This window comes from Panthera uncia, unplaced genomic scaffold, assembly GCF_023721935.1.
Source record: "Panthera uncia isolate 11264 unplaced genomic scaffold, Puncia_PCG_1.0 HiC_scaffold_209, whole genome shotgun sequence".
Lineage (NCBI taxonomy): Eukaryota > Metazoa > Chordata > Mammalia > Carnivora > Felidae > Panthera > Panthera uncia.
In genome coordinates, this window is record NW_026058789.1 from 48,279 (window position 1) to 63,507 (window position 15,229).

At 43.4% G+C, this 15,229-nt stretch overlaps 1 protein-coding gene across 1 annotated transcript in view; it reads left to right on the forward strand.

Moving 5' to 3' along the window:
• The first annotated feature begins 2,789 nt into the window (after positions 1–2,789).
• The window catches only part of LOC125917612 (N-acetylglucosamine-1-phosphotransferase subunits alpha/beta-like), a 38,600-nt gene continuing 26,160 nt past the window's right edge, over positions 2,790–15,229 (forward strand). Inside the window, exon 1 of the mRNA XM_049623762.1 lies at positions 2,790–3,177. Coding sequence (XP_049479719.1) covers positions 3,061–3,177 — 117 coding nt within the window. The 5' untranslated portion in view covers positions 2,790–3,060. The remainder of the gene's footprint in view (positions 3,178–15,229) is intronic.

Below are 15,229 nucleotides of genomic sequence, written 5' to 3' on the forward strand. Positions count from 1 at the left end.
TTTGTCCTTCTAGAGTGTAAAATCCAGGAAAGACCTATAGGTATCTAGTAGGTACCCTCAGGGCCTGGTTACATGTCCAGAGCAGAGTGTTCATTGATAAATGATGAATAAATGAACACAAAACATTTCTTGAACTTTTCTCAAAGACTGGGTTCACCACTGTATCACCCATTATCCTACTCTCTGGGAGATACTGGCGCCTCCACTATATCTCTCTGTTCTTGCCTCTATTTATGTTATTGGCCCCAAGGTGGTTATACTTTTTGAATCAATTTGACTTTTTAAAAAAATATTTTTTCTCTTCTTAACTCTGTTAACTTTAAATATCATCTGTTAAAGTTACTTCTTGCTTGGGAGAAGAACAGGAAACAGATATCTTAATTCCGCCTCACCCCCTCCCACCCCACATCAATCTGCCAGGGACTGAGAACCCAGACAACAAGATCTCTGAGAACCACATTTATTAGATTTTGAGAGGACTGAGGGGTTCGCTTAAAAGGAAAACTCATGGATTTCAGTGGGTTCCTGGCAGTCTTGTGGTTTTCTTGTTTTTTCTGGCTATTTTAGGTTGACAGATAAGAGATTTTGAGATAAATGAGATGCCACTGCGTAATTTTTCCACTGCTCAGATGCTGATAGTTTAAAATCGTTTCCACAAATTTCATACTGCTAGATTAATCTTCTGGAAGAGCATATTTAATTAGATCATTCTCCTGCTGAAAAGCCATTGCTTAATTAGAACAAAGCTAAATATTCTTTTCCTAACTTTTCTTACTTTATAACTTTTTCTTAACTTTTATTTCTTTTCTAAACTTAAAATGTCCCAGGCACTTAAGTGCTTTCATGCATTTTATTTAATCTCCTTAATATCTCTATAAGGTAGGTACTAGAGATGTATCATTTTATACCAACACTTATTTTACTCAAGTTCAATGATACTGGCTCCGGAAAGAGAGAGCAAGCAAGAGTGAGTTCTCTAGAAGAAAGGACTTTGACAATACTTCTGACACCCCTGAGGCTCTCTGGTTGGAGCATAAAGAGATAGGGGGGAAAAAAAAAGCATGCATCAAAACAAACTTCCTTAGACCCATGACTTCTAGGTAGGGCCAAGGCTAGGGGCTGGGACTAAGAGAGTGAGACACTTGCTTTCAGCGCAAAATGTAAGGGAAAGCCAAACATTCACTAAGCAAGATGAAATATTTAATACTGTATTTAAAAAGATCAAAATTAACGCAAAATATCCACCAAAAACAAAATGTCAATTTTAAATGAAGACAGAATCTGTCTGACCTTGCACTTGCAGGACTCACCTCCCACTACTCCTAGCCCTGTTTTCCAGCCTAAGTATACTATTCAAATCTCAACCTGTCATTTACTGGTTGTGTGATGTTAGCCAGTTATTTCATTTCATGTACCTCAATTTCTTCATCTGTAGAATGGGGGATGATAATGCTATGTCCTTCATAAGGTTGTTGTGAGGATTAGCTGAACCCTGCTTACAGTGGATTCTAAGTAAACGTTGGCCATCACCATTGTGGAAACAAACACCTTAACAGAATCCTGTTGAATGCTAGATGGTTTTATACCTTTTCCCACTCTTGAAAAGACCTCAGAACTATGTGTCTCACACAACTGCCATAATTTTTGTCATGTATATATGACAAAATATATACATATTTTTGTATATGTATATATACATATATATTATTTATGTATATAAATATACATAGATATATATATAACATATTTATATATATATACATATATATGTTATATATATAGATAACATATAGATATATATATTTATATATATATTTATATATATATATACATATATATGTAATCTATATATATAAATATGTTATATATATATATATATATCAACTTTTCCTAAAGCAGGATTAAAAGAATTGACTAAAAAGTGTAAAAGCCTTACCTTGGATTGGAGTGAGGGTAACCCTTTTGCAAGTCTGTTCATTCCATCGACCATTCAGTTAAGTGCATATTTTGAATGTTTCCTTAAGCTAGTTCTGAAGATAATTCTAAAAATGCTATAAATGATGGCAACATTGGCTGAGTGCACTGTTTTCCAGGGTGACTAGATCAAGACAAAAATCATATTAATCAGAGTATACTGGGAGAAAAGAAAAATCTCTCTCAAATAAGAGGTACCGAGGGGAGGCCCTCTTGGAAATCGCCTGGTGCCAAAGCATGATTAATTGACCACCACTGCCTTGGTTCCCCTGCCATAACTTTGCACGATTTCTATCTTGACTTTTTTGTAGTCAGTGGTTTGCGTGTTTATCTCCCCAGCCAGACTCTCCGGCAACAGCGGCCCGGTCTACTTCATTTTTTTGAATACCCGACACCAGGCACTTGCCAGGCACGGGACACTCACTACACACTCAGTGAATACATGAACGAATTGAATTTGGGTTTGGGCATATTTAGCCCAAAGGTTTCCTCTTTCAAACAATACAGTTAAGGAGACAGGGGAAAGGAGCCCAATACAGCATCTCCTCTTAACGCTGTAAAAATTATTTACCATAAGTTTCCCAATTATTGTAAATGCAGAAAGGGGTTTGTGTACACAAGCACTCATAACGCCTTCTGTGGCACACCGATCTTGCAGGGATTGCTCTCGGTTGAGAGCCCAACCCAGCTGCGGAGAGCCCGCTGCGCACGCGCGGACGGGAGGGGCCCTTGCCCGCCTTCCGCCCCTCCGCCCGCCAGGTGGCGCTGGCCGCCCCGCCGCCGCCTCCGCTGCCGCCACCTCCGCCTTTGCCTCTCGCCGGGCCAGACCGGGGCGGCGCTGGCCGCCTCGCGGGCCGCGGGTCCGCCTCCGCCGCGCCGAGGGCGTGGGCTCCCAGCTCCCGGAAGCGGCGGCCGCGGCGCGGAGCCGAGCGGGCGTCGATCCCCGGAGCAGCAATGCGTGGCGGCCGCCCCTTGTGACCTGAGCGTGGCGGCCGGGCTAGGGCCGCTGAATGGCGGCTCGCTGAGGCGGCGGCGGCTGTGGCTGCTCCGGGCGTGGCGTGGCGTGGCGTGGCGGCTGCCGGGGTGATGCTGCTCAAGCTCTTACAGAGACAGACCTATACCTGCCTGTCCCACAGGTATGGGCTCTACGTCTGTTTCGTGGGCGTCGTTGTCACCATCGTCTCCGCCTTCCAATTCGGAGAGGTGAGTAGCGGCGCGGGAGCCCGGGCCGGGGCGCCTTGGACCCGCACGACCCCGGGGGGCTCCGAGCCCAGGCGCGCTTGCCTTTTGCCTCCCCATCCTCCCTGCAGCTCTGGGGACATGTCCCATAGCCTGACTTTTCCCCCGGAGGCTCCTAGAACTCAGATCTCCCCGAGCTCCAGTTTCAGCATCTGGGATCCAGATCTCGTCCGCCTCAGGGTTTGGGGGATAGGGGCTCGTTCTACCGATTCCTGTGCCCTCCAGGTGCTTTCTTCGGGGCCCCCAAGTTATTTGATTTTCTCCCTCGGGCCTTGTCGTCCTCCCCGAAGCCCCCTCCCGGGACCCAGAGTCGGTGTCTTTTCCTATTCCTGAATTCTCCAAAATTCTCATTCCCTGCCCCGCCTACAGTTTTTCTCCTCTGCAGTCACCCTTCTAATCTTTTCACTTTTGACAAAGGCACTTTGTCTTCTTAATCTCGTTTCTTTCCGGATTTCATAACTTTCTTCAAGGGGTGTGTGTTTCTTTGCACGTGAATTTGCAGTGAGGACAGGGTAGTGGCCCCAAATTTAAAGACTTACTTGTGAAAGGGATTTTTTTTTTTTTTTTTTTGCACTTTTGCTCTGTTATTGGGGACATCACCAGTTAGCTTGTAGAGGCTCTACTGGTAGATGTGCACACACGGATGTGAGAGATCTCTTGGCAGCCTCAGACATTCTTCCCTATCCTGAGATCAGCTGGAGGCTGGGGCCCCTTCAATTGACCAGGAAGCCCTGTCTTAAACTCCAGCACCCAGTCTCTTGGGAGCCAACACAAGCCCTTGGGTCATGGGATATGCTAATAATTTAGACTCCGAATAGGAATCACAAAAGCCAGGCCTTTCTTGATCTGCCCTTAGGTAATGTGCAATAAAGTAGTTCAGTTAGACGCTGTAAATTCTTTAGAGGGTCCACACAACAGGTTTGGGAGATGGAAACACCCAAGTTTAATAGATTTTGTGCCTCTCTGGATATGTAGATGAAATATTTTCTTGAATGAAACAACCCTTTGGTTTAGGTTGGATGGTTACATTACTGACAGTCTAATTTGGTATTCTTCATCATAAACAAGTGTACAGAGACTGGTTAGGTCAGAACTGGAAGAGCACATGCATATGATTTTAGAGAACATGTTTAAAAATAAGTATAGCAACTCAGAGAAAAGTTGTATTTTCAAATTGTTAAAAATCTGTTTCCTTGTTTTAATATTTATTCCCTGCTCCCCCCCCCCTTTTTGGGTAGGAGGTTGCAGAAGATTTTAAAATTAAGAGAACGGTTTTTAGAAATACCACAGTCTACATTTGCTTAAGGTCTGTACGCATGCTGGATTGTAAACTTCTTTTTTTTTTTTTTTTTTAATTTTAACGTTTATTTATTTTTGAGACACAGAGAGACAGAGCATGAACGGGGGAGGGTCAGAGAGAGAGAGAGAGAGAGAGAGGGAGACACAGAGTCTGAAACAGGCTCCAGCCTCTGAGCTGTCAGCACAGAGCCCGACTTGGAGCTCGAACTCACGAACCGCGAGATCATGACCTGAGCTGAAGTCGGACGCTTAACCTACCGAGCCGCCCAGGCGCCCCGGATTGTAAACTTCTTAAGAGAAGGTGCTGTCTGTTGAAATACTGTAATCCTGATGCAGGGTACCTGTGCCAGGTACTGCTGGAATATGCAGTCTAAATATTTGTGTAATGAGTGAATGATTTAATTATGTGGCATGATTTCAAGTGTACACTTTTAGTAGTTCTTGTTCTAGAGAACTTTCCAGATTAAATTAAAATAAGTCTTAACAAGTAAGGGTGAGAAAGTGCCCCAGACTTGTAAGTGTGGAATATATACCTAATTATTATACCACCTGCTGTTTTATCTTTGTTCCATATGTTGCAACTTAATACAGTGAATATATCTATGCATAGTTGTCTTATTCTTGATAGAAGATTTTTTTTGGCCCCGAGTAATTTTAAGTTAGCTATTTACTAACACCCCTGGAGTGTGAAGGTGACTTAAAGGCATCAGCTGTTAGAATTTTTCATTTTCTGTATTCCACGCATGGTTATTTATTTACCAAAAGAAAGATGCTTGTCAGCTTTGAAATGGTCACCAACCTTAGAGTTTGGAATGGACGAAAGAAATAAGAGGCGAAGAATAGGCATGGGAGGTGGAGACAGCTGGTGTAATGCCACTAATATATTGCCTGTAATATAGTTTCTTTCTTTTAAAGATTTTGTTTTTAAGTGATCTCTACACCCAATGTGAGGCTCGAACTCACAACCCTGAGATCAAGAGTTGTGTGGTCTACCGACTGAGCCTGCCAGATAACCCTGTAGTACAATTTTTGCAGCATAGTGGAAAAGAAAGCCATGGATCTGGGCAGGTCAGGGTTTGAACGCTAGTGCTTGTATTAATGATCATGATGATAGCTAGTAGATAGGGCTTACCAGATACTAGGTGCTCTCTTAACTGCTTTACATATGTTAGTTAACTCATTTAATCTTCATGACATCACTCCTGAGATATGGGTAATATTATAATGCGCATTTTATAGGTGATGAGAGTGAAGCACTTGCACAGATTACTCCAGCTAGTTCATAGCAGAGCTGGACTTTAAATCAAGTCACTATATGGTTCCAGAGCTTGTACTACTCTTCCTGGTCTTTCAGTCTGAGCTGTCCTTTTGTATGATCTTGGAAAAGATACTGAGCCTTTTTGAACTTCAGCTTCCTTATCTTTGAGAGATAAGAATACCTTCCTTGCAAGGTTGATAGGATTAAGTAAGGCTTCTTATGTAAGGTACTGCTTGAGGTTCCTAGTAATTGCAGACTTTCTTTAAATGGGAGTAATAAGTATTGGGGGTACCTGGTTGGCTCAGTCGATTAAGTGTCTGACTTTGGCTCAGGTCATGATCTTGCAGTTCAAGTGTGCCGTTGGGCTCTGTGCTGACAGCTCAGAGCTTGGAGCCTGCCTCGGATTCTGTGTCTCCCTTTCTTTCTGTCTGTCTGTCTCTCTCTCTCAAAAATAATCAGTAGACATTAAAAAAAAAAATGGTAGTAAGTATTGTTACTGTTACTATTCTCATCAACTATTTTATGCCGTTTCAAAATATTTAAAATATTTAAAATATCAACTATTTTGAAATAAGCCCTTGAAATAGAATATTACCATCATACAGTTAATGTTACCAACTTGTTAATAACTTTGCTAATTGCAGTGGATAAAAGGACTAAGATGGTCCTTGTTAATTGTGAATTCATTAATATCTTTCTCCCACCTCTTGGTAGAAGTGGTATTGGCTGCTACCTTTTGATAAGCCATTTGTACACTCATCCAAATTTTGAGGAAGGAAAATGTAATTGAGGGAGGGAGGTATTAACACATAACAGTATTTAAAAATTTTTCCCTTTAAGTTGAGCCAGGTACTCTTTAGCGAACTCTTGGGAACTCTGATTAAACAAAAGCAGAGCTAGATCCAAATGCACAGGGAGAGCCCTCAGGATGGGGACTAATAACCACTGCAGTGCACTGCCTTGGGGTGAGGGTAGCAGATAGGAGCTTGTCTGTTGTAAATTAGTTGATTGAACAAATCATGAGGCTCTGGGAGCCTCAGTTTCCTTATCTATAAATGAGGACACTAGATTAGATTACTATGCTCTGAAGATCATTTTTTGCTCAGCAACTTCTGATTTTAAATATTTGTCCTCTGTTGGTTGCTACTACATAGAGTTTAAAACATGTGCTTTTGAGGTAAAATTTTATTATTTCAGGGCCATCATTATTTGTTGAACCATTTATATACAAATCCACAATTCCATATCTGAAAATTCTACTGAATTAACCTTATAATTAAACATTAGTATCTTTTACAGTGAACATAGGAGTAATCTCACTCAGGACAATAAAGACTATAAATAGCTTCAGGTCAGTTTAGGCCAAGTTTTGCCACCAAATGAGTTCAGCTCAGATCAGATTTTGTTGCCAAGTAAGGTACAAAAAGGTCTTCAATTTTTGAGAACTTTTTGGATTTCAGGATTGCGAATAGAAGCTTGTAAATCACTGTTGGGTGTGTATGTGTGTATCTGCATGTGTGTGTATGGTTTGTGTGTATATGAAATATACCACTTCCTTGTTTCCTTATGGAAACAAGTAAATACCCCAAAATTAACTTTCATGAGGAAGCAGATTCAGATGGAATCTACCTGTAGTGGGTAGTTTTCCCCTGGCCTGCTTGTTCCCTTTGGCTTGTCTGCCTTCCTGCCATTTTGGATTAGTGAGATGTTACTGTTCAGCGAAAAAGAAGGTTGAAAACTGGGTCCAGCCAAAGTCATGCTCAGCTGCTATGACCAGTTTCTCATCCTGGCTCCATTTCAAGAAAGAAATTAGTTACCATGCTTGTATTTGATTAGTTCACTCATTAGACATATATTTTGAGTGTGTTCTTTCTTTGCCAAAGGCAACAAATAGGTGGAGTCAAAGGGACCTGGCCTGAGAATTGGGAGACTCTAGCTCCTGGATAAACTATGACCTAAGTGCTTTGTTACTTCCCCTGCTTTGTTACTACTTCTAGATGCCTCCTGGGCTGGCGGCAGCCACTCTTATTTGTTATCTTATCTCCTGTGGATTTGTTTTGGGGTGGGGAAAGCTTTCATTGTTAAAAATAATGTCTTAAAATATCAAAATTTCTAAGACCCCCCATTTTAGTTTTAATGTTCTATGAATATACATTTATAGAGTGCTTCCCATGAGAAAACATGAACTATAATGTAATGTAGTTGGCACTACAGAGAAAATGCCTTGGCCACATAGAGCCCTTTTAAATCGTCTCTTTCTTTTGTGGGATGTGGGAAAGATACACAGTCCTGCTGTCAAGGCAGGGACCTTTTCTTAGTCCCTCTATATTCTTTGTACCTAGGAAGTGCTTGGTACCCAGTTGGTGCCAACTAAATACTTGATGATAGATGGATGGATGGATGAATTAATTGGGGTGAGCTTAACAAACGTCCCTTCAAACTCATTTATTTACCATAAAGATAAGATTTCTACCCTGATGTTCAGACTGTCTCTAGCTACCTTTGATTTCTCAGACACAATTGGTCTGATTGTACTTTGTATGGTGAAAGGTTCTAGAAAAGATACAAAGAATTATAGCTCATCTTTGGCCATCTTTGTCTAGTTGAGGTGAGGCCATGCTGTATATATATGAGTAACAGTACAAGGAAGTGAGCGATTGAATGCTTGAATAGATACACAGTAATTGCTTAGAAAATTAGAGGAAAGGAAGAAAACTATGGGTTGAAACGTCCTAGAGGAAGGTGAAATTTTTTACAAGGAGGCAAACTCTTTCCTTTTGAGCTATTAGTGGTTTAAAATTGCTGCAGGTGTTTGTTAGCAGCACTTCAGACAGAATCCGACTCAGACCTGCCTTAAGAAAAAGGTAGGGGCGCCTGGGTGGCTTAGTCAGTTAAGCATCAGACTTAGGCTCAGGTCATGATCTCACGATTTGTGAGTTCAAGCCCCACATTGGGCTCTGTGCTGACAGCTTACAGCCTGGAGCCTGCTTCAGATTCTGTGTCCCTCTCTCCCTCACTCTGCCCCTCCCCCTTCATGTGCGCACCCTCTCTCCCCCCCCCTCTCTCTCTCTCTCTCTCGAGTAAATAAACATTAAAAAAAGAAAAAAGGTAGTTTTGGGGGCACCTGGCTGGCTCAGTCAGTTAAGCATCTGGCTCTTGGTTTGTCCCAGGTCATGATCTGCGCTGTGTGCAGACTTCTTGGGATTCTCTGTCTCCCTCCCTCTCTCTGCCCATCCCCCCTCACAGAGAGGTTGGGTTGGATAGAAGTGCTCACATGATGTCATCAGGAATCTCATTTATGTCCCTGTTCTCCAGCTTTGTTGGTTTAGTTCTCAGGCTAGTGCTGCCCATATGGGAGGAGATTGCTGCCAGCAACTCCAGCTTCTAGTCTGCTAGTTGAGTAACCCTAGCAAAAAGAGGGTTTCATTCTCGTTAGTGCCAGCTAGGTCCAGGGTGGCCTGCCCAGCCACAGAATGAGTGCCCTTGCTATGCCCTTGTTAACCATCTGAATCACCCCCAGAGTGAGGGTTGTGGGTGGCATAGTCAGCCTTAAATGAACCACGTGAACTGAGGGGCTTCCCCAGAGGGAAATCATGAGGTTGTTATCAAGCGAAGGGCCGGAGCAACAGGTGGCCTAGACACTGCCTCGAGCCAAAGCCCATTTCCTTTCTTGGGCATTTAATGTTGACCTTGTGACTATGATAGCTCTTAGCCCTTTACCTTCTTCTAAAAGATGTAAAAGTTGTTTCCCTTTTTTAAAAAGATTTGATTTTTTTGGGGCGCCTGGGTGGCTCAGTCAGTTGAGCGTCCGACTTCGGCTCAGGTCATGATCTCATGGCCTGTGAGTTCGAGCCCCGCGTCGGGCTCTGTGCTGATGGCTTGGAGCCTGGAGCCTGCTTTGGATTCTATGTCTCCCCCTCTCTCTGACCCTCCCCCGTTCATGCTCTGTCTCTCTCTCTCTCTCTCTCTCTCTGTCAAAAATAAATAAAAAACATTAAAAAATAAATAAAAAATAAAAAGATTTGATTTTTTTAAAGGTAATCTCTAACTCAACGTGTGGCTTGAACTCACAACTGCGAGATGGGTGTGTAGCAGTTGTCATGTTGAATGAGCACAACTGATGTGTAGCAAGTATCTTCATTTTTGTCTCCCGCTGGCCCTTTATATTAACTTGTAGGGTTGGTTCTGCCTCTGCTTCTGGGCGAAAACTCGGGTGGGCCTAAGCCTTCTCTTGTCACTCTAGGTAACCAAAAGTCTTGTGGTCACTTCAGGTTATAAAACATAATGTCATTTCAGCAACTTTGAGTCTGCTGAATTCATAGCCTCTTACCTCCCTGGCTCTGGCAGCTTTGTCTCCCTTTGACAGAAAGCTCTAGGCAGAAAGTCTGCAATTGAGGAAGGAAGATGAGGCACAGTGGGATGCTTTTCTCTTTCCTCATCTGGTGCTTCTCTTTCTCCATAGCCTGTTTCTGGCCCCTCTTAGGGGTCAGCACCCTAAGAGGTTGGAGCACCTAGAAGAAGGAAAGGAAGTGAGGGCAGGAAGGTCCTTCCAAAACAGGTGCCAGAGCTCTGGAATTTCCAGGTGTCAAAACTTGTTCCCTCTTGAGTGCTTTCAACGCACTCCTTCAGAGACCACACCCTCAGAGCCATGACTGGCTTTAACTCTGATGAGAGCAAATGCGTCTTCATTGTGGCTGGTTGCTTATGCCTTCCTTGGTTCTTAGGAGTCTGATGCCATCGTAAGCCTCTCATCTCAGTGTCTGTCCTTTTCTTTTGGGGGGCCCTGGACCTGAACTAAGTTGACCCTCTGCAGGTATTCTCTCTCTCTTTTTTTTTTTTTTTAATTTTTTAAATGTTTATTTATTTTTGAGAGAAAGGGTAGATAGAACATGAGTGGGTGAGGGGCAGAGAGAGAGGGAAACACAGAATCTGAAGCAGGCTTCAGGCTCCAAGCTTCCAGCACAGAGCCCGACGTGGGGCTCGAACCACGAACTGTGAGATCATGACTTGAGCTGAAGTCAGACGCTTAACTGACTGAGCCACCCAGGAGCCCCTCTGCAGGTATTCTCTTGTGCATGGCACTCATCTGGTGCATGGAAACCCACATGCTTTGCTTTGTAGGGGAGGAATTTATCTTTTTCCTCTGCTCTTCTAAAGTTCTTGGCTAGGGCCCCTGTAACTAAAGACAGGTTGATAAGAGAAAAGCATACAGGTTTGTTTAATATAAGTATTACATGTTGTGGGAGCCTTCATAAGGAAATAAAGACCCAAAGAAGCAGTTAAAGCTTAGTATTTTTATTGCAGGTTTGATGAAGAGTGGAGAGTTTGGGAAAAACGTGATAGGAGAGAAATGAGTATGAGCTAAGTGTAGTAGGCTGGGGAAACATGAGGCCTGTTCGTTCAGGTTCCTTTTGGCATCACTTGTTCTTCCGAGATAAGGATGCTCCTTTCCTCCAGTTGTAGGTAAGGCATTTCTCACAGAGGGTCTGATGACCTGCTTCAGGGGAAGGTCAGAAAACCCTTCCTGCACCTGCTGCTTCTCAGATCCCTTCAGCTTGAAATACTCAATAAGCCAATGTGCCATATTTGGGGGTAGCATATCCTGAACCCTGTCAGCTCGAAGTGAGGGAGGGTGGGCTGGCTCCAGCATAGCAGCAACCTCTTCCTTGCCCTCAGTGCAGGTAGCCGGCCAGCCCTTCTATTTCTCAGGTGTGAGTTGGATGTGGCATCCTCCCAATCGCAGGGATCTGTAATGGGCTATCTTGGCGGTCTCACTGAGCCCTTTTCCTGCTTGGAATGGAATCTTGAATGGAAAGATTTTCCACCTGTCCTCTTTAGATAAGGTGGAATGGAGTGCAGAATGCCAGCAGCTTCCTAACCTGTACCCTTCTACCACAATTTGGATAAGTTTTCAACCATCTCCTCCAGAAACTGCCTCTTGTTTCAACTCTTCATTTTGGGACGAGGCATCTGGTCTTTTGGTGCCTCAGAAGAAACTTAGATTTTCTCAACTTACAATTGATTGAAAACTCAATCAAGTTTGCCCTGGAGATGAAACCTATTTGCCATTTCTGTACTCAGCATCCTCAGCACAAAGACATTGCCTTTCTTATCTTGCAGTCCCTGCGCCCCAGCAGAACACCAGAATCATTCATTCATTCAGTCAGTAAATTCTTTGAGCACAGTGCCGGGCCCCTGGGCATGGAGAGTGAACAGAGCAGACAGATTCCAGCAGAGGACCAGTTTATATTCTGGTTGTACAGTCAGACATTAAATGCTTCTTAATGACAGTTGTGAGAAAGGCTATAACCATGAGAGGGTGTTGTGGGAGAGACCAGCAGTGTCTAGTCTGGTTCCTGGGTCAGGAGAGGCTTTCTCGATGCAATTTGAGCTCCACTTTGAAGGGTCAAAATTGCTGAGGCAGAGGACAGAGGTGGGCAGGTCTGTTCTAGGCCATCGGTTCTTAGCCAGAGACGATTTTGCCCCCAGAGGCATTTGGCAATGTCTGGAAACATTTTAGGTTGTCACAGATGGGGTGTAGAGTGGGGTTGGTGCTACTGGCATTCAGTGGGTGGAGGCCAGCAATTCTGTTAAACATCCTACAGTGCACAGGCCAGCCCCACCACAAAGATTATCCAGCCCCAAGTATCAGTAGTGCTCAGGCCCTGGAAACAATGTGAAGGGCTTGAAGTTGGGGTACGTTTGAGAAGGTGAATTGAGGCCTAAGTAGCTGGAGGTTAGAGAGCAAGAGAAAGCGAGGATCTGGGGAACACTGGTACAGTTGGTGGCACCCTCTTCCCAACACTTGGGAAGATTAGGTGTTCAGGATTTGGGTGTTCTAAGAACAGTCAGATGCCATTCAAGATTATTATGTACTGGCATGTAGTGGGTGGAGGCCAAGGATGCTGCTGAACTTCTTGCAGTGCACAGTATAGCCCCCCAAACAACGTGTTTCCAGGTCCTAAATGTCAATACTGCCAAAGTGGAAAAACCCGGATTAGAGGGAGAGCAAGAATGGCTGCAGGGCACTTAGGAGCCTTGAATAAGGCTGGTAGAAGGGTATGTTAAGAGAAGTGGACAGATTGGAGAGATTTAGGAGGCAAAATTGTCTGGTCTTTATGTTGCATTATGTGCCAGATACTCTGCTGCCATGTTGGGATACAAAAGTGAGCAAGGTAGACAAGTTCATCTCTCCCAGATGCTATCTATAGAGGCTACGAGAATGAATAGGTGCTTTGTTGAATGAATACTTATAAAATTTTATTTTTACTCAGTGATTGTGATCGAGCCTTAGGAAGGATGGTTTAAATGACATGCCTAACGTTTATCAGGCACCTTGCACAGTGCCTGGTACAAGGTGGTCAGTAAATGCCACGTGTCCCATCCCAGGATTGTTCTTCCCTTGGCCACGAGGCTCAATGAAGAGAGCAGCGGGAGACCTACCTTCTGGTCTGGTGCCCAAGGTCCCATTGAAGAGTATATTAATCCTTAGGGACAGAGCAGAAAGGTTCACAATTTCTTTATTATGGTTAATATGAAAACAGAGGGAGCAAGTGCATTAATTTAATACAGCTGTGCTTTACGATAATGCATGTTACTCTGGTTCCTCCTAAAATGTAACTATCAAGTGTAGCAGTGATGAGTTATGCATATCTTTTAATATCTCTCATTGTCCTTTAGATTGATCGTTCCAGTCTTGTGATCCACATGCAGTATCTTTAGCAGGTGATTAGTCAGCCTATGTGTGATTCATACTTTGCACTAAATTAAGCAGGAAAAAAAAGTGATCTTTCAAAAATGTTATAGACTAAGTCACACTTGTGCAGGGATATTGCCCACTTTAAAATTGCTTCCTAAAATTGTTTCTTCTTTTAGGTTCTAGTTTATTTTTCCCACTGGATATACCTCCCCATCCCCTTCATTACCTCGTTCCATTAACTTCATTTCTATCTGTGATTAATTCCAAATTGGATAAAGCCAAATTTTTTGAAGCTGATTATTCGACAGAGATTTATGGAAGTGTTTGCTCTGGGCCAGGTACTCTTCTGCTTACTAGAGACACAAAGATGGTTCAGTTTCTTTCTACTCTTGAGGAACTCGCTCTAGACAGGGAGATGGGCAAGCAGATAGACAGATTAAGTTGAAGAAATAGGAATGGGTGTTTCTCAGACATAAGAGTGACATCTGAATTTGATGTTGAAGGAGATGGCTGAGGGAAGAAAGGGGAACTCCCCCGACCCCCTTTTTCAAAAGCAAAAGATGCCCTCGGTGTAAAGGCACTGGTTTGAGAGGCATTATCATCTTGCAGGAACAAAAGAAGTTCTGAAGGGCTGCAGCACACTGGGAGTTGAAGCTGGAGAGGCAGTAGCCTCCAGGTTAGGACTTGCCTGTTGAGTGATGGGAAAGAATATGGATTCATCCTGAAGAAAGTAGGGGCCATGCGGATGATTATTATTTGGCCCTTTATAGAAAAAATTTTGCTGATCCCCTGGCTTAAAAGAACATTCCCTTGACGTGCAGGACAAATGGGAGCTGGCTGATCTGGGTTGGATTTGGTGGGCTCTACTCCACTTTCCTTCCTCCTCCTGGGACCAGTGGGCCAGCCTAGGTGTGTTCTTCTCAAGACAGTGGTAAGGGCACAAAAAATCAGATGGATACTTGGCAGACCTTTCTGAGGTTTAGACTTAGATCTGGTGTATTCACTGTCTTTTTATTCCCTAAACCCATCAAATTTGTTTCTGCCTTAGGACCTTTGCGTTATTGTCCCATTAGCCTGGAGAGGACTGCCTCCAGACCATCATGTGACGGGCTCCTTCTTGTCTTACAGGTCTCAGCTCAGTAGCACCTTCTCAGATGGGCCCTCCCTACCACCCAGCCTACAGTAGCCTCTTTCACCAGCTCATTCCTTATGATAGTCCCCCTTTTCTTTTTTAAATAGTACTTAGTCTGAAAGTGTGTGTGTATTTGTATATTTAATGTCTTATCTCTCTCCACCAAAATGTAAGCTCTGGGAACAGGGTTTCTGTCTTATCCAACCTTTCTGTCTTATTTACCACTGTATCCTCAGCTCCTAGAATAGAGCCTGGCACCAAGAAGTAGAGTGCAGAAATACTTTGTCCTAGTATCTAAATATAGTAAGGTCACCTGCAGTGATCAGTTTCTAAATTCAACCTTAATGGAAAGTATATAGGTTTAGATGATATACATGTGTACTTATATTAGGGTTCTTCAGAGAAACGGAATCAGTAGGATGTATGTCTGTGTGTGTATGGAAATAGATTTATTATTTAGAATTGGCTCACAGGATTGTGGAGGCTGACAAGTCTCCAAGATCTGCATTTAGCAAGGCTAGAGACCCAGGAGAGCCAATGGTGTAGTTCTAGTCTGAGTCCAAAAGCTTGAAAACCAGGAAAGCTGATAGTATAATTCCAGTCGTAAAATTGGCAGGCGTTAGACTGA